Raw genomic sequence first — 23,114 nt, 5'->3', positions numbered from 1 at the left:
AAACAAAACTGGGCAGATAGGTGACCCTGTTTTTGTGAAACTAATGCATCAGTCTGGTTTGATGGCAGTGACTGCAATTCTTAGTGAGCTCTCAAGGCAATCATCAGACTTCTGATTAAGTTTTACTCTCCCTATACTTTATCTTTGACAATTACTCACAAATGTGTGTACTGCCAAAAAGCGATGATGTGAATAAGCTGTGGTTGGAAAGTGAAGACTATTTCTCTCTGGTAAGAGAGGTTGAAAGGGAAAGCACGGCTGCCTATTCTTTGCTGTTTAGAGCACTGTATATAGCCAATGTATTAAAACGCATACCTACTGTATTTGCTATCTCTTGAGTCAACGCTGCCCTGCCCAAGCCCTGGTTTTAATTGACATGGTATTAATAGCACACTGATGGTTTGGCCATTACTGAGTGGTGGGTGTGTGTATGGGGCCACTCCGTGGGGAAGAATCAATGTCTTTATAGCGTGGGGCTGCAGGCTGGATGTGGCTGACCAACTGGAATGACTGTCAGAGACCCTCCCCATTGACATCCATTATCCCCATAAAATCTAGAGGTAAATTGAAATTGCTAGGGGAGAGTTTCTCAAAAGCATGCTACCTAGCATAAGCTAGAAGAAGGGGACAGCCTTCACTTGAACAGATTTGTCAGAAATTGGAGCCATGTCCTATTTGTGGTATGTATGTGAGGGGGAGAAAAAGAGAAAACAAAGTTCAGGTTGAGAAATGCAGATGAGCTCTGATAGACACATCTGTGTTGTATTTCAGACACAAATACATCTCAAGCAGAAAGGGAAAATACGCTAGAAGAAGATGAAGGGACTGGCCCAGGTAATTAGATGAGAGGGGAGATTTTCATACTGAGACTCCTTTTCAGGAGAGTGATGCCAAGGCTCTGATCTTTGGGGCTGAATCAGTATGTAGCTGGTTGCATCTATAGGAAACAGTCTGGCTGCTGAGAACAAAAACTTTAGGTGGAATACAGCACAATGAGAAGCAGGGCTTTTAAAATCTAGTGCAATATTGTGCCAATGCAAATGTGTTGCAGGTGGCAGATGAAAGGCTGATTTGAATTTCTCTGCATGGAAATGCACAGTTATCTCTAGACTCAACATCAGGTGTGAAGAGAATATGGATTGTAGCAAAATTAAAAGCAGTTCTTTGAGATTCATTTTGTGTAAGTGGTGGACTAGAGTAGGCAAAGAGGAGCCTAACTAGTTTTGGGATCCTACGTTTAGAATATCTCACCTTCCCTCAAAGCAACCCACCCAATGCAATAAATAAAATCTGAAAATGATTTTACTACAGTTAAGTTTTGTTACGATCATGGTTTTTTATGTGTCATTAACTTCCTCTGGAACTAATAGTTCCCTTCAGCTTTCACTTACCTTATTTCTGGGAAGCTGTAAGATGAATGAAATAAAATTAAGCTCTTCCCCTACTCAGGCTTCTCAAGTAAGCAAAAATGTAGTAAATACACCATGAATTCTGTGAGCTGTGTAAACACCTTAACTCTTTGTGCCACAAATACATAATGTCAGGGCTGCTGTACAAACTTTCAGTACTTCATATAGGATTCATACAAAAACTTGCTATATAAAACAAACGCTTTCTTTTTAGTACACACTAAGGAAACTCTTCCTGCATAGCTATCTAGGTGCTTTCTCACAGGATTTTGTCATTCTTTAAGACACATTTTCCAAAGCAATTCAGTTTTGCTTGAAGTCTGTTTGAATAACAAATTTTTTTGTTATCCCTGTCCTGATGGAGAAGGCTGCAAGATGGAGCTTAAAATTTGTATGAAAAAAAAAAAAAAGAATATGACAGTCAAAAATTCAAGCCAAAAAATGTCAATGGTTTATCTCTTATAAGGTGCAGCTTAATTTTGCTATTTATAAAATCTGTCCAATGGAAAACAACATCCTGTGTAGGAGACAGTATTTCTGTGCAGACAGATTGCAGCTCAGTAGTGCACAGAAAATTAGGAATGAACAAATTATAAAGCTACACATATAGGAACTGCTGCTTGCTGAGAATAGGAAAAAATAGTGCTAGACCAGCCACTGTTTTAGTCTGCTTGATTATAGACTCTAAATGAAGTGACCAGACTCTCAGTTAGCCATCAGAACAGATTTTTCTGATATACCTGCATGCCAAAGGTGCCAGCAGACAACAGCTCGGGAGGAGGATTCTCCCAGACAGTCATCTCTGCACGTCAACGGCTTCCTGCTGTGAACTGCAGGCTGACTAGCATGCCTGCAATGAGGTACGAGCTGTGTGTGGTGACAGACATAAAATTATGTCTAAACAGATACAAACAATTCTAAATTAACTCTTCTTTCCAAACCAAACCTTTTTGCCACCAGGATAATGGTAAAAAAGCACCAGGTATATTTGCCAAGAGGATTATGGGGTTTTTGCGTTCATGATTTGGCCTGTAAACAGTATGTCTCTGTTTTGGGTGTCGAATTATCACTTGGTAATATAAATAATATTTTCTCTGCCAAAATAATTGTTGAACACTGTTTTGAATCTTTTTTCTATTTCTTTTCTTCTTCTTTTTTTTTTTTTTTAATCCCAAGTATAATTCAGGAATACATTCTTATACTAGGAAGATCTATTTCTTTTCAGTGAAAAACCTGGGCTTAAAGGATTAATTAGATCACAGGAAGTTGTGAATGTCTGATAAAAAAAGCTCTTGTAAAATGCAACATCTGACTGTATTGCATCTGTGTAAAAGCTATGGCCCAATTTATTCTGATACCATGAATTCTCCTATGGTATGGAGTACAAATTGGATCCATAATGGTGCTTTTATGCTTCCATTTTTAATCACTAAGTAATTGTAGGAGAATTGCTATATAAAAGAAAATGTTAGGTATCAATACACCTGCAATGACTGAATTAGTAATAATTTACATACTGCAATAATTTACAGACATACTGATGTAAACTATATCTCTAAGGGTGTAGCTAAATTTTATACTGCTAAAAAGTCATGGAATAGATTTAGGCTTACTAAGGGCAGGCCAAATTCCTCTCCAGCACATCTAGCAAAGAAGAAAATCTGATGTAAATAATATTCGATAATCGGTGTGGGTCCCTTTCAACTCAAGATATTCTATGATATTCATCTGAGTTTTGGTTTAAGGAAAGGGGAGGTAAGACATTTTTAAAACGAAACCAGATAGGAATTGATCAGGGACAAAGGATAAAGCAGCATAAACTGAAAGATGCAGGGAGAGATGAAACCATAAAGAAGAGGAAAACATATAATTATTGTCTTTATACCCCTTCTATGGAAGATAGCCTTGCCCCTGGCAGGGGAGGTGGAACAAGATGATTTTTAAGGTCCCTTTCAAACCACTCTGTGAATCTCTGATATTTAGTATTGTAGATCATACAGTTATTCCAGATAAACCTCATCTTTTTGTTTTCAGTCTATAGCTCTCACATTTTTTTTCAAAGCTGGAAAATAAAGTAGTTGTACAGAACCTGAAAGGCTAAGTTAAGGACAAAAACATATTCGGACTCATTCACTTCTGTGCCTAACTTGGTTTTATGCTTTGCTAAACCTTTATGTTACTGACCTTTAGAAAATCCACTCTCTCTTCGTAATCTAACTTGTCAACACTTACCCTCCTGTTATGGCATATTGTTATAGATGAGATATTCTTTTCAGTGCTTTCTGAGCACTCAGGCTACAGAATGTGGTACACGACCACGTTGGCAAAAACAAGTTTTATTTTCTTCAGCTAAGTATCTCTGGAATTTTCTTGTTAAATTCATGATAGATGAGAAATTTTTCTGGCTAGCAACAACCACTTGGTACCACGCTGCCCCGCTTCTCACCCCCAAACAACTTGCTGGTGTGACACCAGGTGTGGTCAGGGTTGCCCCTATGCAGCTGATGAGAATGGAGCCAGTGAGCAGAGTCAGACAGGGCTGTGCCCACAGCTGAGTGTGGGTGGTGGGACTACTATGGTTGTGCAAAGCAGGCAGGTGTCAGACACCGATAAGATGGCAATTGATCTTTCAGAATAGTAGTTGTAATGACTACAGACAACTAACTATGCAGCACAGCTCTAACAGAAAATGAACTAAGGTTTCTGTGAAATAATTGAATTGTTCTTGTGAGAAATGATTTGGTGGTAAGTAAAGACAACTTTTTGTTTCTTTTTAAAAGTAATTCTTGAACTTAACATACTTTTCCTTAGAAGTGTATATAGATTCCTCGGCTCAATTTTCCAAAAGTGCTTAAAATAAGGTGGCCAAAATTTATTGGAATTGCATTAAATTAAAGTACAGTGCTGGGAAAATATGCAAATAGTCTTCCATTCTAAAATCCTCATTGCCATGCCTCTACTGTCCCCTTTCCATTAAGACTGCAGAGATACATCTGTTACCTCTATACAAGTGCAAGCAGATAAGACCGTAGGCCTAGTGAAGAATTTAATTGTAAGGGCAGTAAATAAAGCCATTTTCTTTGGTTTCTACTCTTTCTTCCTATATTCCACATTTGGCCCAATGACTGCTCATAACTCAAAGAAGTAGGATGACTTTCTTTCGTTACAGAAGATATGCAGAAAAAACGATGGATTTGATTCATAAAGAATCTCTGTTATATACATTCCCACAAAGGTCAAGTCCACCCAAAATTCAAACCCTATGTCTGAGTGCTGTCCAAATGCTTCTTAAACTCTGGCAGAGTTGGTGCTGTGACCACTGCCTGGGGAACCCATTCATTTTGAAGTGTAAGAACACTTTATCTAGTTTCCCTTTGGAAGTTAACTATAGCAGAATAGATTTGATTTCATTGTATTTGTTTAAAAGTAAGTGCACAGACTGTGCTGTTCTGGTGCATAATTCTGTTTAAGTATTTGAATAAATTTAATAAATACTACACCACTGAGATTGGTATTGTTTATTTGTAGCTTCAAAATTAGCAATGTTCTAACCATACAGATCAATTAAAACAACAAAATATAAGTGAGTCATTGGTTACCTCCTCTCCTTCTTCAATATGGTAATCCTTTCTTTCGTTAGGCCCTCCAACAAACATCACATTCATTTGATATCGATGCCTAGAAAAGAAAAGTGACTTTTTAAAGCTACTTCTACACATAGCATTCTTTCTTTCTATCTAAATTTTGTGGAGGGTTTTTTTTTTTTTTTTTTGTTTTGTTTTTTTAATGTTTTGAGGACAGTATATTGGTGAAACAAGAGCGAGGAGCAACATCCAAAATTAAAAAGAGACCTAGAGCATCTTCCTTCTCTGCCACTGTCCGCCTATTTCTCTTTTGGTATTTCAGTGCCTTCATCTATGAAAAGGGGACAAAGGTACTTATCACCAGTGGAAAGAGCTTTGAATTGTAAAGACAGAAAATGGTATGCAAGAGGCACAAAACAGGAACTGTCCTTTAAATGGGATCAGCCTGGAAAAGAGAAGGCTCTGAGGTAATCTAATAGTGGCCTTTCAGTATCTAAAGGGGATTTACAGGAAGGAAGGGGACAGACTTTCTAACAGGATCTGTGATGATGGAACAAAGGGAAATGTTTTCAAGCTCGGAGGGTAGATTTAAGTTAGATATAGGGAAAAAAATACAGTGAGAGTGGTGAGGCACTGAAACAAGTTGCCTGGTGATGCCCCGACCCTGGAGACTTTCAAGGTGAGGCTGGATCACGCACTGAGTAACCTGATTTAGCTGTGAATGTTCCTGTTCATTGCAGGGGAATTGGGCTAGGTGGCCTTCAGAAGTCCCTTCCAACTCTAAGGATTTTATGATTCTATAAATTATCAGCTTCTTTCTCTTCTTTTTATGTTGCCTTTGCTGAAGTGAAACTGCACTGCAATGGTTTCTTTATGGCTGTGGATGATTAAAAAAAAAAAAAAAAAATTCAGGAAAATTTATCTTAATTCTGTTTTTGAGAGTGCCAGAGAGCATTTCTCTCAGTTTTCACAAAGAATAAGCATCACCCCAATTATCTGTCAGTCAGTCTATATTAAGAAAGAGATAATGTAAGTTATCCGTTTTCTTTGTGTGGCAAAGCCTCCTATAGTCCAGAATTGTTAACTGTGATTCAAAATTTGTCCTAAAGAACCTCTTTGATGTGTTAGCCGAAGGATGCTGACATCTATGTTAATAAAAAGATTTTGGGTAGTATAGAGATCATAATAATGGACATCATAATAATACAGAACCAGCAGGTCAGTGGTCCACTGCAACACAGGGAAGAAATATTTGTCCCTATGTCAGCACTTCATAAGCCTTCATTGAGAGAAGCCAAGCAACTGTGAACATCTGAATGTATATATCTGGTCTGTTACCGCTGTCATGTTTACTTTGCTTCCTTAAATGCTTTACTTAAATGATAAAGAGCACCACAGTAAGCATTAGTAAAAGAAAAATCATAAGTAATAGGTACAAACATCTCCTTGATCAAATTCAAGTACGAAGAATTAAATTAGATTACAATACTTAAATTGACTGTTAACATCATGGGAAGCATGTTACAGCACCTGGCTTAAATGCCAATAACTTAAAATAAGGAAACAATCAAAGCTGTTTGTATTAGACGCGTTTAATATTTGTGCTCAAGGACACACCAAAATACTTCTGCATTAATAAATTTTTCTACTGAAGAAGGGTAGGAAGACCAAAACAACAAAAACACAGTGAACAGTTCATTAAATATATTCAAAGCAATGCTGGACAATAAGGGAGAGGCTATTTGAGTATCTTATAGCCTATTTTTAAGGTGAGTAAATTTTGAGAAACCCCCCAAAATAAATTTTTTGAGCCCCAAATTTAAACCAAAATTTAAAAATTTTAAATCACTACTTTTAATGAGTCATTACAAGGGAAAATGTTGCTTTCAAAATCATTCTTTAACTTTTAGTTACTTTTTGGCAAACCTGATGTTGGTTCTGTTACTCTATGGATTTAGCTGTTTTTTACATAATAAGCAGGCACTCAAGAGTTAATTCTTCCTACTACTAACAATTAAACAATAGCCCCATCACAAAATTCTCACCATCAAATACAAGTAGGAACTCCAAGAGGTTTGTTTGTTCACACTGCTAAACAAAGTTGTCCAGTTGATATAATTGTATAGAGTTAGGAAGAAAAAGCCATAAGAAATAAGAGGTTCAGTTAAGATCATCTGGGATGCAGTTAATGCAGTTTCAATGTCAAAGGTTTCAGGCATGTGGAAATTGATTGCATTATTTTTAGATTTCGAATGAGATTATAATCAATGACCTATTAAGTTTTACATACCCTTATTTCTCTTCCTAATCACATAAAGAAAATGTAACCAGCAGGCAACCTTTTAGAAATGTCTCAAGACTGTGAAGAATGAGATATTTTGTGACTACAATGAGGTCTCTTTACTGTAAGTACCATACTCTGAACTCAAAGAGCTTTAGAAGTGCCTTAGTGACCCTGCAAAAATAGCTGTGTCGCAGGTTCTGATTTGGCACAAATTGTTCTTTGAGGTTAGAAGTAGTTAAGCTTGCAAGGCAATGTAATTAAAATATATATCATTAAATTGCAGCTCTGACACTGTGTTGTTTTCTTGACTCTGGTAAAACTCTTAAGTAGATGGTGATTCAGGAAATGAGGTTTTGTTTCGAAATCCCGAATAGGTATTTAAAATGTTGATTTTCTTAATTGAGTGGAACGTAAAAGAATAAATGTTTGAAAGCCGTAGCAAATGTAGAAACAAAAAGTCCAACTGATGTGCTGTAAGACTTAGACTTTAACCATTGAATATCTTTGAAATTTAAGATCATAAGTTACTTAAATCTTTTAATATGTAGGCCACCTTGTGTTGTAAAGGCCATGAGAAGATTTCTTCGTACAACCGTACTCAGCACATAAATGATCAAGTCTTTGAAAATAATCTTGGAAATCTATTAGTTAAATCTTGGAAAACTGCCTAAAGCTTTTTGGAAAATCCTTAAAGCACCAGAAGTGGGTGATGAGAGACTCAGAATCTATGTAATACAAGGCTTATCTCTCCTCTTCCACAGACTAAAGTTTCAACTGGGGGAAAAAGGAAAAAAAGAAAAAAAAAAAAGAAAAAAAAAAGATTTATTTAATCTATGCAAGTTTTATTGTGAAAAATATCCTTTGTTTCAGTGTGGCTTTTTGCAGTATTTATGGGGGAGACTCATCAACACTAACAGTTTAGGAACTTGTATAACTTTTTAACCTCTGATGGACCTCGTGCTTCACAGTTACTTCGTGATTACACAGAGCTGCTGGTAGATTGTGCAGAATAGTTCAGTAAACAAGAAGGTTCAACTTACTGTTAAGAAAGAAAAACATGAATGTTTCACATAAAATTTTACTGACATCATTGGTAAGCTTTAGAATTGACTCTGCTTTACAAAATGCTTCCTAAATCTGTTCTGAACGTGAAAGAAATGAGATCAAAAAGACGACATTTTCTTCTCTCACTCACTGTGAAACTGTTGTGAGATTATGTGTCATAATTTCTCAGTCAGAACATAGAACTTCAGTTTCAATAGCAACATGTCATTAAGGATGTGCATTTTACCTTTCTTATACTTTGCAACCATAAATTTGAAAAGCAAATGTAACTGAACGGAAATTTATGTCATTGCTACAGTGCTGCTCATTCAGCTTTTGATTAGAGGTAGCCTTTCAGGATAGGGCAAGACATAAATTCTTTGCTTTTTTAATAATTAAAATTGAAAAGTAAGGAGAAAAAACAAGTTTTCTTGCTTGCAGGTTTTCTATCACTTCTTATAGATTATTCGCTCATGAAAATCTTACACACGGGTAGTTTCAGACTAAATACAGTGTCCTTGAATTCAGTGACAAAGGAAATCTCTGTGAATTTTACAACCAGATGTTGTCACGAATTTGACCATTTACACTGAAATTTGTTCAAGGGCTTTGATACTGACAACATGCATGCTGAAAGCATTTATAATGCCCACAGTTTTTTTCCTCTGTTAGCTGGATAATTATTGAGTATACAATTCACAGTTCTAAGATGCTAGTTAGTCCCCTCAAACATTGCCTGTTCAGCCTCATGCAGAACAGAGGGTCCTTCCCTGCCTTGTCAGCTCTGGAAATGCCATGGACATTGGAAATTCCTGCATTCCTCCTCTGCTTTTCTCCTTGTCTTCACATGATATATCCCATCAGTTCTGATTGCTCTTGCATATGTAGTATCTCTGCAGCATCAGAATGTCCCCCAGCAGCTCTGATAGCTGCTGCAGGTTGTAAGACAGTACAGCACAAATCTCTTGGCTAGATCTTACCATTTATGGATGGGATGCCTCAGAAATCTCCTCAGATTTCTATGAGTTTATTGTCAGAGGGCCTGATGCAAAGTCCCTTAGCGGCCTAACTGCCTTACAAGCTGAAGTCAGGCAAGCATGCTCAAACTGATGTTCTGTATAATCACAATGCAAGTTACTTCCTATTCTTCAAAGCTGCAGTATGTGTGACTGCTGTCTTCTGAGAGGAACTACATTTTCTTGCATTTTAACAATTTCCTCTTTTAGCTAAGAATATTTATATATTTAAGAACAACATAAAATACCCCTTCATTTACTTACATAAGCTTGTTGCACACAGGTGGTAAAAAGGCTGCCCTGTTTTCTTCTATCCATTGTCTGACATTCACACGAAGCTCCATGGTCCACTAGCTACTACGAAGCTTTTGAGGAAGATGTTTGAGTTTGCACTGCGCTCTTTCTGTAAGCAAACCACAGGCAACTCGGTCCCCAGAGCTCAGGATTGGTTGGTAGAGGAGGTGTCTTTAGGCTCGAGTGTCAAAGGGGACAGGTTCATCAGCCAAAGGTTACTCTTGAAAGAGTGCTAATGCTCTCAAGCAGCTTAGCTAATAATTGACAAGTGTTTTTTAAAAATGTATTTTCATCTGTATTTTCTACCCAAAGGAGGTAGCTTCATTCTCTCAGCTGCATCAAATGTTACCTCTATACAGAAATTGTCTCATTACATTGAGTTATGAAAACTTGGGCATGTCTAATATAGAAACAGCAAGTTTCAAAGCTAAATGTGCTTTGAAATTCAAAGCAGTGCTCAAAGTTCAGTTACATGCGTAGAGTAAATACAAACTGTATTTTTGCACGTAACTATCTATCTCTGTGTTTCAGGCTTAATAACAGCCCTATTTCCTTTTTCCACCTCCCTCAAGCTTCTTAGGCCAAATGATTGGGTATGTGACTGAAAATATTGGGAACCACGTCTGCAAGACAACAAAAATAAACGTCTCTTGCATTTTTAACACTAAAAGCAGCTGCTCACAAATGTTCATTTTAATTAGTCCCACTCATTTCCAGTACTGTGGCAGGGCTTGTTGGAGAGCTGACTGTGGTTCTGTGATGCCCTTAAGCAAAATATAGCATGCTATCATCAAATTAGCAGGCAAACAAGAAATGGATGATTATCAGGCATTCCTGGTCTGTATTAGTCTTTATCCCCCCATTAATTTATTTTCTGCATCTATGAAGTTCCTTTTGGATTGCTCACTGCTTTCAGACCACTTCATTACTCCATTTTAACAACACTCTTTTCAGGTTTTGAATATGTGAAATGGGTGATTGTAAAAAAAACAAAACAAACAAAAAACAAATCATGACAAAATGTCACAGCTTTTTATTTGCTCTTACTGCAGCTTAGTCTTGTGACAATATTTGTACTGTGCTCAGTGGGTCAGTGTGCGTGGGAGTAAAAGTATAGTATGATTTACTTAAAAGTGGGCTATATATCCTTGATGATGTGTGCCTATGGGCTGTACAACTTCTGGATTGAAGAATCAAGATACTGGAACAGTACACACTGGGGTATTCTTCAGCTTATACCAATGTAACTTTCCTACGAGAGGGGGGAAAAAAGGCAACAGAGTATGTGTTGAAACTAATTCTATAACTCTTGCTTTAGTAAGTATGAGAGTGACTCTGCTTTACTTTCATCTCTACTACTTCTTTGCAATTTAGTTTAAATTATTTATGTAATTGATCCAAGAAAATTCCACTTATTTTAGGAAAAAAAGATTCACATGGCTTATAGCTCTGTTACATTATTATAGTCAGTATGGTATTGGCAATATTTTCCCCTGAAATAAGCACAAAGTACTTACTATTTTACTCTGTTATTAAAAAAAAAAAAAACAAAAACAAACAAAAAAAAACAACTAACATGATTTATTTAGTATGTGAAATTTCCACTGTTAGAATGACTAATGGTTGTGAGACATCACTACATAACATTCTGCACAGTTTTGGACCTACAGACAAGAACATTTAGGTGCTTTTTGTTCTGTAGGCTGCTGGAACACTATTTAGCTGCGAAGGAAAATGATCTTCCATTTAAAAGGCATTTTCACTGAGAGGATTGTGACCCAGCCAGGAGAACTAAAGGCACTTTTAATGACAGTGGTTTTGTAAAGCTCTACCTCATCATTAGTAAGGGATTGCAGAGCAGGACTCCATTTGTCAGGCATGAAAGCAAAAAGACTGTTCAAATTCACAGCAGGGAAAATCACATACTGGATTTGATAAAGCCAATATTAATGTGCAAGTTTTAACTGTAGGGTTATTCTGTCTCAACCCCCTACTCTCACCTCTAGTCTCCACTATTTTTCCCGCTAGGCAGCATCCAAGGCATTATTACCTGCAGAGAACACTATCTCAGTATAAGCTGATAAATCCATTTTATGGCTAGAGTGAGGTATGAAAAAAAAAACAAAACATTCAGGAGACCAATGAAGTTCACTTATAAAATTTACCATTGCTAGTAAGCAGAGGTGACTGTAAGAAGGCAACATTTTTTGGAGCCTTTTGAAAAACGCAATTAATGGGCTCTCCATTTTGTAGTGAATGTGAAGGAATGCTGCAATTTTTGCGGAGAAATAAGAAATGGTCTGTGCAGCCTGGAAGTAGTGGGCAACAAAATGCAATTTCTGTGCAGTGTATTGGAGAGGCAAAGACCAGGCCTAGTGCTGCAGTCTCAGTGAGACTCAGTTAAGTCTGTACACCTCATGACCAGATTGGGACCTGTAATTTTTTTCTTGCTACTCTGCTTTTCAGTAGCTCTTTCCATCCTTCAAAGTCTGTTCCAAAATCACAGGTTTCTACATCTGCTTTTGGCTCACATCCTTCCCTGTGGTGGGGAAGACATGGGTAAAGGCTCAAGATTTGTCAGCTTTTGCTGAGAGAAATGCAAGACTAGTAAAAGTATAAAACTAAAACGTAATCAATCTACCCTTTGCACTATGGGTGTGGGAAAAAGTGTTGGCTTTTTTTTCTGGATCAGTTCTGTGTTTTTTGTGTCCGAAAGCATTCTTCAAGAAACAATATGAATGAAGTACATTTTAAACTGAAAGCATCATTTATATATTTATATTTTAAAACCCTGTTTATTTGGAAATAAAAATTCGAATTGGTAAGAAACGTATGGAGGGAATCCAAGTGCAGTTTTCTTCCAACTTATGAACTGATTCATGTGTCCAAGTTTTCACTGTTTTTTATTTATAAACAAATTATCCAGGGCCTCAGCCAGTGTTGGTGGGGATAAATGTAAAAAAAACAGGTTGATCACATTGCAAAGCAAAAGGTCCTACAACATCTGCTTGGATCTTTACTATCGCTATCACTTTTATGGGAAGGCTGATTAAAATACAACAGCACTGATTATGGTATATATAAATATCACAGACAGATTCATTGAGTCCTCTCTCTTGTCTAAGGCTGAGTCTGCAATAAAGATCTTGTCTGTACATTCACAACTTCAGCTTTAATTCATGCTGACAATTTTGTACTTGCCAAAGATGCACCTGTTGGATGAAATTATATTCATGGCAATCTTTGCATAATTTATTTTATTTGGTAGTGTACTGATGTGCTAGTAAGGGTGATGAAGACAACTGCAGTGTTCTGGCATGCCGTCTAAACATCCACAATGATGTAAAATTGCTCTGAGAAATGAACTGACAGCAGATTTCTTCTCTCTCTGCCAGTCACCTTCGTCAGTGGTTAAGATACAGCGGATATGTGTTACTGTGCCTGTCAATGCTGTATGCTACTGAATCATATTCTAAGTAACAGCCACAGTAATGGCACCAACAGCAGAACAGCTGTCATGACAGGTAAGAAGAGCCCTGTCTCCATTCAGAACAGCCTCTAAAGGTTCAGCTCATTTATGAATCTTGTGTGGGGGAGGAGGTACTGAAGCCACATGTACCTGACACTCAACCTTGGAGATCAGTGCCATCTATTTACTTAAAACTGATTGAGTGCCCGTCACCTGCTGTGCGGGATCACGCATATTTCATTTTAGAGGCCGTGGAAACCCAAGTGCTCCTGTAGTACTGCACAGCCATGCACTCCGTTATGACAGGTTTGGAGCTTGTTGTTTTGCCTGCAGTAAAGCAGATGCAGAAAACAACCATTCTTTGTGGCGATTATGTCAGCAGCCCAGCAGAGCTGTCACACATCTAGGAAAGTAAATATGATGTCAATGTGTAATAATGGGAGGAAAAATAGAGAGATTATGTCCTTGTGTCAACTGTGTAGCAGTACTGGAGCACTGCTTGTGTTTAAATGTCTGCTGATGCCAATTCTGTTGACTATCTTCCTTCCACAAATAGTGACAGAAGTGACTGCAAAGCAAGTTCACGTTAGCACTGTACTTCAACAACAAATGCACGCATGAGGTTTTTCTAATAACTGTTTCTAAGTAATAAATCGTGTATATACTGTGCTGTTTCTGGGCATACATAATGGTTATATCCAGTGTTTTCATCTCGGCAGTCCTTCCGGCGTTCGGCCGAGCTTCTCGCGCTACAGGGAAAGCCCGGACTCTTCTTGCGGCCGCCATGCGGGTGGGAGGGCTTTCTGCCGGCGCCGCGGCTGCTCTCCGCCTTCCCGTGCTTCGTGGCGCCGCCCTCCCGAGGGCGAGGAGACCGCTAGCCCGTTTCTCCTGCAGGGCTTTGTCGCTGGTAACGGCGAGAGTGCTGCGTTGGCAGGAAGCCGAGGTGCGGCGGTGCCACGGCCGGACGTAGGGCACAAGAAAGAAGCCCGTTGCACTTCCCCCGCCCGAGCTGGGCGAGTGCTTGATAAAGCGTTCGGGAGGAGTTGGTGTCAGGGCTCCAGTGGCGCAATCGGTTAGCGCGCGGTACTTATACAGCAGTACTAAAGCCGAGCAATGCCGAGGTTGTGAGTTCGAGCCTCACCTGGAGCACAGAGCTTTTTGAGAGAAAGAAAGGGCTTTTTTTAAGACCGCTCCTGAGGAGGAAATGGAGGAACTGATAAGCTTATGGAAAAATTATGTGCGGGCTTCTAAGCGTGTCCCTGCTGCCACGGAGGTGTGGAGCCATGTGTGTGGGCGTATTCCCTGTGCTTGTTCTAGAAGCAGAGGGGAAGTGGTCGCACACAGGGAGTGCTTGCAGGGGCACTTTTTCTATCCATTCGGTTGTGTAGACACATGGTTGCACAGATGCGTCTTTAATACTTTTATAGAGCAGCTTTTCAGTATGGAGTAGTCAACGTTTTCCTGGTAAAGCTCCATTTGCAACCTTGCAGGAAATAAAGGTTGCTTTATCGTAGCTTATTTAACACAGCGCCAACTGTTGACTTCTGCGATCACTACAAGCGATCCTTTCCTTTGGCTCCTTCAGCATGCATGTTCACCGTAACTACTCGTTAATATGGTAATGTTTTGCAAATGTGTAGTCCACAGAAGGAAGGAAAAGAACTGAAATAGTTTCAGATTTGCTTTTATAATTGGAGAAGTGGCAAGGCTGGAGAAAAAGGGCAATTTCTTCGGGAAAGTTGGAAGCATTTAGGCCCAAAGCTTGTAAAAATGCCTGTTAGCATCTGTCTAACCTACTATTACTGCACTGTAACTTATATAAATAGTAACTTATATAAATAGTTTACTGAGAACCTTGGGATTGTGCAGCCAGAGGCATCACCATTGCCCAAATCAGCCCACAGGTGTGTTACTGCAGGCACTTAATTCCTTGATGCTCCTCTTCTAATTTCAGTCCTTCAGTTACCACATCTTCCCAATACTAGCCACCACCTTGGCCCCTCTGTATTTTTCAGGAACTTCACCAATGTTTTCAGTGATGGTACACTTCTGGCTGAGGTGTGCACCATGTGCACTCAGCATGATGAGGCCTAAATAGAGTAGAGATACAATTCACCTTCTGTTTGCTGTTTCACATTTTCTCCTTCATGAATGAGTACATCAAAATGATGGGGGGTGAAGACAGGATGGAGTTTACAGAAGTGTTGGCATAGTAAAAAAAAAAAAAAAAGTGAAAGCGCTGTTTCTGTGCAACTGAAAAGAAGAATAACAGAAAGCCTGTTGTTTGTCATGACAGAGGCAACCTGCTCTCCAGGCTGGACCCACCTAATGAAGACTTGGGGAAAAATACAACTTCCTCCTCTCCCTGACTAACAGGAGCCTTATGTTTGTAATAAAGGTTTTGGCTTGGTTTGCTGAGGGTGATAGCACAATTTTTACCATATCCATATGCATTTTTACCACAATTTTTACCATTTACTATGTCCAAGGAGCACAAAATGGACGCTATTTGCTGAATTCACAGCAGCAGCCCAGCTTCTCTGTAACGTGCTTCTGCTGTATCAGAGAGCAGCTGGACAAGCAGTAAGAATTGCACAGTGCTGTAGCCTCCTTCAAGGCCTCCATTCATCCTTGAGATCTTTCCTTCTCTCTCAAAGGGGATTTCTATCCTGCCTCTGAAGAAAAAAAAAAAAAAAACCAACAAAAAAACCCCCACCAAGATTGCCATGTGAGAAACACCTGTTTGCATTCCTGCAGTATTTTACACTCCTGATTGCTTAACACCTGTGAGAGATACAAGATGGGGATTTCACACTGGAGGTCATATAAAATCAGGACAGTTAAGGGGGAATTCACTCAGCTTGTACAACAAAAGGATGTTATTTACCTGCATATATTGGCTGTTTGTGAAACAAATTGTACAGAACTTTTACAGAAGTCTGACTACATCCTGAGGAATGCTGGACCATGAGGTAACATAAATTAAAGCATTGGGGGGGAGGGTTGTGACTCTTTATGGCCTGTCTGTGGACACCTGGTGGTGCTAGGATATCCCTTTGTTCTGGTGTGAATGCCCTGGGCCTTACTGCCAGCTTCTTGAGGCATGAGGAAGAAGGGTGCTGTGTTGGAGCAGAGGTTAGTGACTTTGTGTTTTCCTTTGGGTGGTAGCTGTGGGCTCATTTGCTGTTATTTGCTTCTCTCTGCTCTGGTGAAACGGTGAAGTTGGATGCACTGGGAAGGTTGCTCAGGGTGGGTGCTTGTGGAGCTGTGGGCTTGGGAAGCCCTGGTCCTGCCTTGTGTTCTCTCTAGTTCTGACAAAGTGCCCCAGTCTGCCTATTGTTCCTCCATTTAAAGGTGTCTTTTGGGAAAGTGGGTGTCTTAAGGCTTAGGAGAAAAAAGTATGTATTTTTGTTTATCCTAAAGGTTTCCTTTGTTTTATTGGGCTTCCAGGTCCTGAACTATTGGTTGCTGCTTTAATTTTAGTTGGTAGTGGCTTATACATATAAGCATGTAAGTTGTTATATATGTAAATCTACCCTTATGCTATTACTGCAGTGTCTGCATGTGGCTGGTATTTTCTAAAACTTTTGTGTGATATACATACGTCACCCAACTGTTTTCTAGGTTTATACCTTATGGTGCTAGATGTACTAAGGTGATTCAGGGAGAGGTATTTCCTCTCCTCCTTCTTGCTTCTTTTCCCTGGTAACAGTCTGTTCAGCTGTTTCTATTCTCTTTTTGATAAGTAGACAGCCAGATGCTGTCTATGTCCCTCAGACCCGCTGCTGTGTGTCAGTGTCCTCATAGGTGACCTCAGTTTGGCCAAGGCTGCAACGGCTGTGGCTCAGACAGTTCCCTGGGCATTCCTGGAAGCATTCTTAGAAGGCAGGGTTTCTCCATTTTGGCACTGTGGTTCTTCCATTCTGGCCAGTTTACTTAGGGATGCAGATCTTGTATCCAGTACCATGTTTTTTCATTTTTCTACGTGTGAACATCATGATTGCGGGCCCGTAGCTCCCTAGCTCCTCTGAAATCCTTCCAGGGTCCCTTTTAAAGAGGTCCCTCTCTTTTAAATTACTGTTGTTCTTCATTCAGTGTTAAGTATGGAGTTATGCTTACTCTGTGGTGTTTTTCTAATTGCCTTGAGTTCCTTCTCACTGACTGGAAAGAGAGATTTTATAGATTATTAGAGAAACAAATATACTTGTTACTTGTTGCTAGAGGAAGAATTTTACAAAGATCCATCTGTTGAGTGGTTGTGAATGATAAATAATAATCAGCTTATAGAACAGGTTTTACACTTTCATATTTCTTGCATGGGATGTCCCACTGGAATGGGAGATGCAGGGTGGTATGAGAAGGTAGGACAGAGTTACTGCACATAACTACTTATTATGTTGATACAACTTCTTGCCACTTATTCTGCCTGTTGCATGTTGTTGTAGTCCTGATTTTTGTGAGGCTCTTGAGTGTTTCTTAATACTATTTGAGTGTATTGATCTTGAAATTTCCACTGTACTGAGTTTTGTGTACTCCAAAAAATGTCTATAAAATATTATGGTGAAGACTTGGTCTGCTTAATTGTTTTGAATCCGAAGTAATATTTTAGTCTTAATAAATAGCGAATAAGAATATGCTTTTCTTAATTCTTCCAATAGATGGCACTGTGATCCCACAATGAAAAAGGAAAACCCAAGCAAGTGTTCCCAGACATCCTAAAAATAGAAATTGCTTGCAAATGTTTCCTTGTGTGCAGCAGAGAACAATAGGCAAAAAAATTCCAAGGGTAATTCCAAGATAAACCAAATCAACTGGAGGTATAGGTACTTTTTTTTGCTAGTGATTTATTTATCTTTTGTGTGTAACATCTTGAGGAACTCTCTGAAATTAAAATCTGTTGATTAGTTGTGTTGAGAGTAACAGAAGTGTATAGGATGTGTCATGTTTTTTCAAGTCTGTATGAATTCAGTGCTGTTTCAAAGTGCCAGCACAGCAAGCCCAGCTTGGATTCTGCTAAACAAACCTGCTCAGAAGAGCTGCTGTTAGAGGCTCTCTTGCAGAGCTGCCTAAAGTCCAGTTGGCTGCTTCCTGTTGAGGATTCCCATACTATGGAGATAGAAAACTAAGAAACAGCAGCTGGGGGGGGGGAGGAATAGAGTATGGATTCTTGCAAACCAAGGGGAAAGACTTGTTTAACCCAAATCTTAATATGCAGCTGAGGAAAAGGATAATAAAGGGCATTTCAGTAGAAAAGCTCATAAGGAGGACTCATGTATTGCACTTTGAACCCCGGTTTGTAGAGGTAACAAGAATGGTATGGCAGAGTGTAGGCAGACAAAGAAAAGCAGAAGAGAATGGGAGGGAAAATAAAAGGACATAGATGAGGAAACTTTTTGAGGAGCGTGGTCTGGTTTTAGGTGTATGAACGTGCTGTATAGGGCAGTGAAAAACAAGTAAATGAGCTTCAGCCAGTTATTCTAGCTTAATAGAGCCCCTATAGAAAGCAAATTAGCCTGCACATTTTGCTTAAGCAAAGAGTATCTCAAGAGGCAGTTTTTCTTTGTGTATTTTGAGCAGTTACTTCAGTGTACCAATGTAAGGGAACCCTCAGCCTCTCTAGGGATTAGAGTGGGTGTGGGAGGGCTGGAGAGCTCAGCTTTCTGGCTTGGAAAGGAAGGAAGTGGATAATCAGTACTGGTGTTTGTGCCCATTTAATTTTCTTGCTTATGCTGAGTTTCCTGTGTTAGGTTCTGCTTTTAAGGTGGAAAAAGACTCCTGTTTTTTCCAAATAGTTTTGGTTCAGCCTAAATATTTGAAAACTTGGAAAAGACTCAAGACACAGCAAGACAAACTAAACCAAACCCAGAGAAAGAACAAGCTAGGAAAGTAGCTGAAATGGCAGGGGGTAGAGCCTGTGATTGCAAATGCTGGTGGAGGCATGTTCCCATGAAGGAGGGAATCAAGCCTGTACTGCCTGTTTTAGCTGAGAGAGCTTTCATTGTGAGGCAGCAGATTTAGGGTATTGTTAGGAAATGTATCTAAAAATTTTACCACAAAATATACATATGTTAGGGAAAGAATTTTTAATGGTTTATCTTTTGGAAAAAAGAATGTATAAAATACCTATGCCACAGGTTGTGCAGGTTTGTGGTGTAGCTTGGAGTCAAATATTTTTTCAAGTATTAGAAAGAGGTTGTCAGATTGATTGCAGACATCAATAACTAAAATTATTTGCAAAGTAGAGGATAATAAAACTGAGTCAATTTACTTCACTGCATGCATTTATTTTATGTATATCCTAGCCATTGGGGTAAGCATTATAGTTAATCAATTCTAATCCTTAAAATTAAGTACTATTTGTTCACTGTTTAACAGAGGACATTCATCTGTCTTTAAGGAGAGGCACATCAGACTTGTTCAAGCAAGCATGAAGCCCAGTTAATATTAAAGCTGTTTATTAATGCAATTGTATGTAGCTTTGTTAGTGAACTACGTTCTGGAAAATCTTCTGCTTTTGTGTAAACTCATTTGCCATTGTGGCAGGATGAAAATGTTTTACAAGTGAAGTTGTGTCCACCTCATTTGGGGTGTTTGGGTGGAGGGGGAGGGGTGTAGGAAAATGATAATAGATTTGAGGGTGCTCTCAGTCAAGGGGAATAGGGAATGTATCTGTGAAGTGCCCAGGCCTGAGGCTTGGAGATTCGCTCTTGTATATGCTCAGGAGCACTTGCAGAAGGGCTCAGCTTCAGAGGGATGCCTTGAAGCAGGAAGCATCCTTGCATATCCTTCCTTCTCTCTCTTCATCCACATTTTCCTGTATGCTTGCTGCCTGCTTAGACTTGCGCATTTTGGACAACAGCTCTAAGGATTTTACATTACACTGCAAGATCTATACCAGCTGCCTCATGTCAATGTGGCTGCAGATGTTGTCCTGTGAATTGCTTTGGATGTACTGTGTTTCCCGGGGGGCTCGATGTGGACATGCATGGCTGTAGAGTGATCACAGCTGGGGTCTTGGGCCCCAATTAACTTACTGTGTCTCTTATTCTAGTTCTCTGGAGATAAAGACTTCTGTTTCCTTAGTTTCAAGTGCACTGTGGTCTGTCTTCATTCTTGAAGACAAACTTGTAATCTGACAACTTAAGGTACTTGTCCCGGCACCTTTAGATGCCTGTTTAACAGAATGCCCCACAGGATTTGTATACTCTTGAAACACTCCACCAAACTTTCAAGGCTGCTTAGGGCATGTGTGATATTGATGCTGGTCTACTTAGTTCTAAGCATCTAGATGTTGCAAAAACTGCTTTTCATTGCAAACGTAATGTATTTGAGGTGTTCTTATGTGAGAACATTTACACTGAGGTTTGGAAAATCAGTACTTGCAACTCATGCTTTCTTTTTGCTGTTTCTTGTCTCTGTACATTAGACTCAACTAGTGTTGGTACTCTGAGCAGTTATTTCACTAACACTGCTGAAGAATGCTGACCTGTCTGAAAACTGTGGCCATCCCATGTGCTCTTGAGTACCCAGACTCACTAGCTGGGGCTTGCTGTTTCTGTGAGGCAAATGTAGAAACTGATCAGATAGCTTGTACGTGGGTGAGTTTAAAATTACCTGTGGATAGTGGTGTGGGTAGTTTTACTTTTTCAGGTGCATGAAGCTCAAGTCTAGTGAGATGGTTGGACGTAAAATCATGTCGATGTTTGGACATCTCAGCATTCTCCCATGGATTACTGAAAGCTGAGGAGCATTCCAATTGCAGCCTGTCATCTAAATGCTTCCAAAAGTAAAGATCAAACTGTCAAGCAGCTGAGATGAACTGTTTTTGGAATATAGTTTTAAAGTATAATACAAATGAGTACATTTTCATCATGTCAATGTATGTGCCTCATGCTCTAGAAGTGGATGGAGTTTGGCCAAAAATAATGGGAAGCTTACATCTGGCTGAAAGGAAACCAGAAATTTCATGGGACTTCAAAGTATGACCCACTGCTTCATTCAGTATATGTGGTTTTTGGCATGATTCAGCAGTAAGTACTGGTTGAAAACAGAATTGTGAGTTATAGGGTAAATAACTCTGACCAAAGGACGGCCTCCTGCTTATGCGTATACAATACAGGTAATGGAAGTAGTAAAATACAATTGCTGGGAAGAAGGGCAGCAGTTTGTGTGCTATGTAGCCTGTGCTTGTTTTGTGTGTGCTCATTTAATTTGATAGGTTAGATGTTTCCATGATGCTTACGGCCTATTAGTGGTCAATGAAGTCCTAGTAAGTGCTCAGTGCAAGTTACCATGTATAAATCTAGCCATGCTGGCAGTCTGCAGGAAATCTTAAGGTAGTTACAGACCCAAAAACCTGTTCTGTAGCACTGGTGGCTGCAGCTCCAAATGCATCTTGTCTCTTGCACAGAGGACAAAAAAAAAAAAAGTAAATGCTGTTTCTGTCTCTTGTGTAACCACTTCTAGTGTTTTCACTCTTTCATTAGCTTGAAATTGTAAATGTGAGTTTTGATCTTGCAGAAGTGCTTCTTGCATTTTTTTTTTTTTTTTTGCTGAATTGACATTTGAGCTACCCTGAGCAAACAAATCCTTGCTTCAGCTTAGTGCTGCTGTTGACTATTTCTCATGCATTCTGTTTGTCCTTTGATTTGCTTTACTGCTAAACTCTTTCTATCCTCTTTCTGTGTTTGATGACCTAATGATCATTAATGATCAATTTAGTATAAAATGTCAGCTTACTATGTTTAATTTTTTAAATTTGTAAAATATTTTTTCCTAAATTTGGCTTTCTTTATGTCACAAGTAAATGAAACTATGGATGAGTGTTTTAATCTCTAAGCAAAACCTTCTCCCCTCCCTGCTAGATACTGCTAGAAATAAAAATGTCTTAAAGTAACAGTGATAGTATTTCTTGGTATGTGATTCATCCTGCAATCAAACTGACAGTCATCAATGGAGCACTTAAGAGTTTATGCTTGGAATTAAGTCCAGTTAAGTGCTTCTGGAATCTTCTGGTAATTTCCTTTTATCAGTGTAAGTGATGCGGCATGAATCCATCATAATTACTGTGGAGCTGCATCAAATTAGGTGATGTGACTGAGGCTGAATTTTTCCTAAGGATTTCTCAATAAATGGAAAATGATAACAAAGGGGCAGGCTGCTTGCTAAGCTTGTTTGCCATCCTGTATGCAAAAGAGACCTATTGTTTTCTGTTTGGCATTCTCCCTTAGAGTTCTTACAGCCTGTTCAAAAGGAATATCAGGTACCATTCTAATGCAGCAGTGTTATAATAATTATGTTCTTTATTACTTCCATGCAAGACAGGGAAAAATCAGACTTGCATTTTTAGGCATCTGTCTAGTAAGGCCATGCATAGTTAAAATTTGGTGTACAGGCTTTCGTCCTTGATTTGTCTACGTCTATAGAAATGGAGGTGTGTGTTCACTATATTGTTAAGTGAGTTATTCAGATTTATACTGGTTAAGTGGGAACAAAAATATCTGGCATGCACTTTAAGAGTTATACTAAGATAAATGAAGCTAAGGAGTTTACCCAAGAGGTAACAATCAAACACTAGAGAACAGTGCATGAATTGGAGACTGCTTTATTGATAATACTTGTGCAGTACAGACCATGAAAGAACTCAGTACTTGTACCTAAATTTGTTTGCTATAGCTCATGCGGGTCACAGCCAAAATGACATAGGAGTACTTTCATAAAATCACAGAGAGGATCCACAAAGAACTACTGCATATGACTTCTGGCTTCACACAGGACCACCCAAACTGAAACACTGTCCAAACACTTCTTGAACCCTGCTCTAGGCAGCCTGTTCCATGCTCACTGCCCTCTGGTGCAGACCGTGTCCCTCACCCCCAGCTGCCCCCCGCCGACACAGCTCCATGCTGTTCCCTCTGCTCTGTTGCTGTGACAGAGCAGAGCTCAGTGCTGCAATCTGCTCCCTGTGAGGAGCTGCAGCCACCATCAGGCCTCCCCTCAGCTCCTCTGCTCTGG

At 39.2% G+C, this 23,114-nt stretch overlaps 1 protein-coding gene and 1 non-coding gene across 2 annotated transcripts in view; one reads left to right on the top strand and one right to left on the bottom strand.

Moving 5' to 3' along the window:
- The window catches only part of HAAO (3-hydroxyanthranilate 3,4-dioxygenase), a 32,878-nt gene extending 23,092 nt beyond the window's left edge, over nucleotides 1–9,786 (bottom strand). Inside the window, exons 1-2 of the mRNA XM_042892254.1 lie at nucleotides 9,602–9,786; nucleotides 5,009–5,087 (exon numbers count right to left, since the gene is read on the bottom strand). Coding sequence (XP_042748188.1) covers nucleotides 5,009–5,087; nucleotides 9,602–9,681 — 159 coding nt within the window. The 5' untranslated portion in view covers nucleotides 9,682–9,786. The remainder of the gene's footprint in view (nucleotides 1–5,008; nucleotides 5,088–9,601) is intronic.
- A 4,368-nt stretch (nucleotides 9,787–14,154) lies between these two features.
- On the top strand, nucleotides 14,155–14,249 carry TRNAI-UAU. Its single transcript has 2 exons — nucleotides 14,155–14,192; nucleotides 14,214–14,249. It is a non-coding gene; the product is annotated as a tRNA-Ile (tRNA).
- Nucleotides 14,250–23,114: the final 8,865 nt, after the last annotated feature.

This window comes from Lagopus leucura, unplaced genomic scaffold (assembly GCF_019238085.1).
Source record: "Lagopus leucura isolate 7727_CA_CO unplaced genomic scaffold, USGS_WTPT01 Super-Scaffold_73, whole genome shotgun sequence".
Lineage (NCBI taxonomy): Eukaryota > Metazoa > Chordata > Aves > Galliformes > Phasianidae > Lagopus > Lagopus leucura.
The sequence above is the reverse complement of the archived record's forward strand: the minus strand, read 5'-3'. Positions and strand labels throughout refer to the sequence as shown.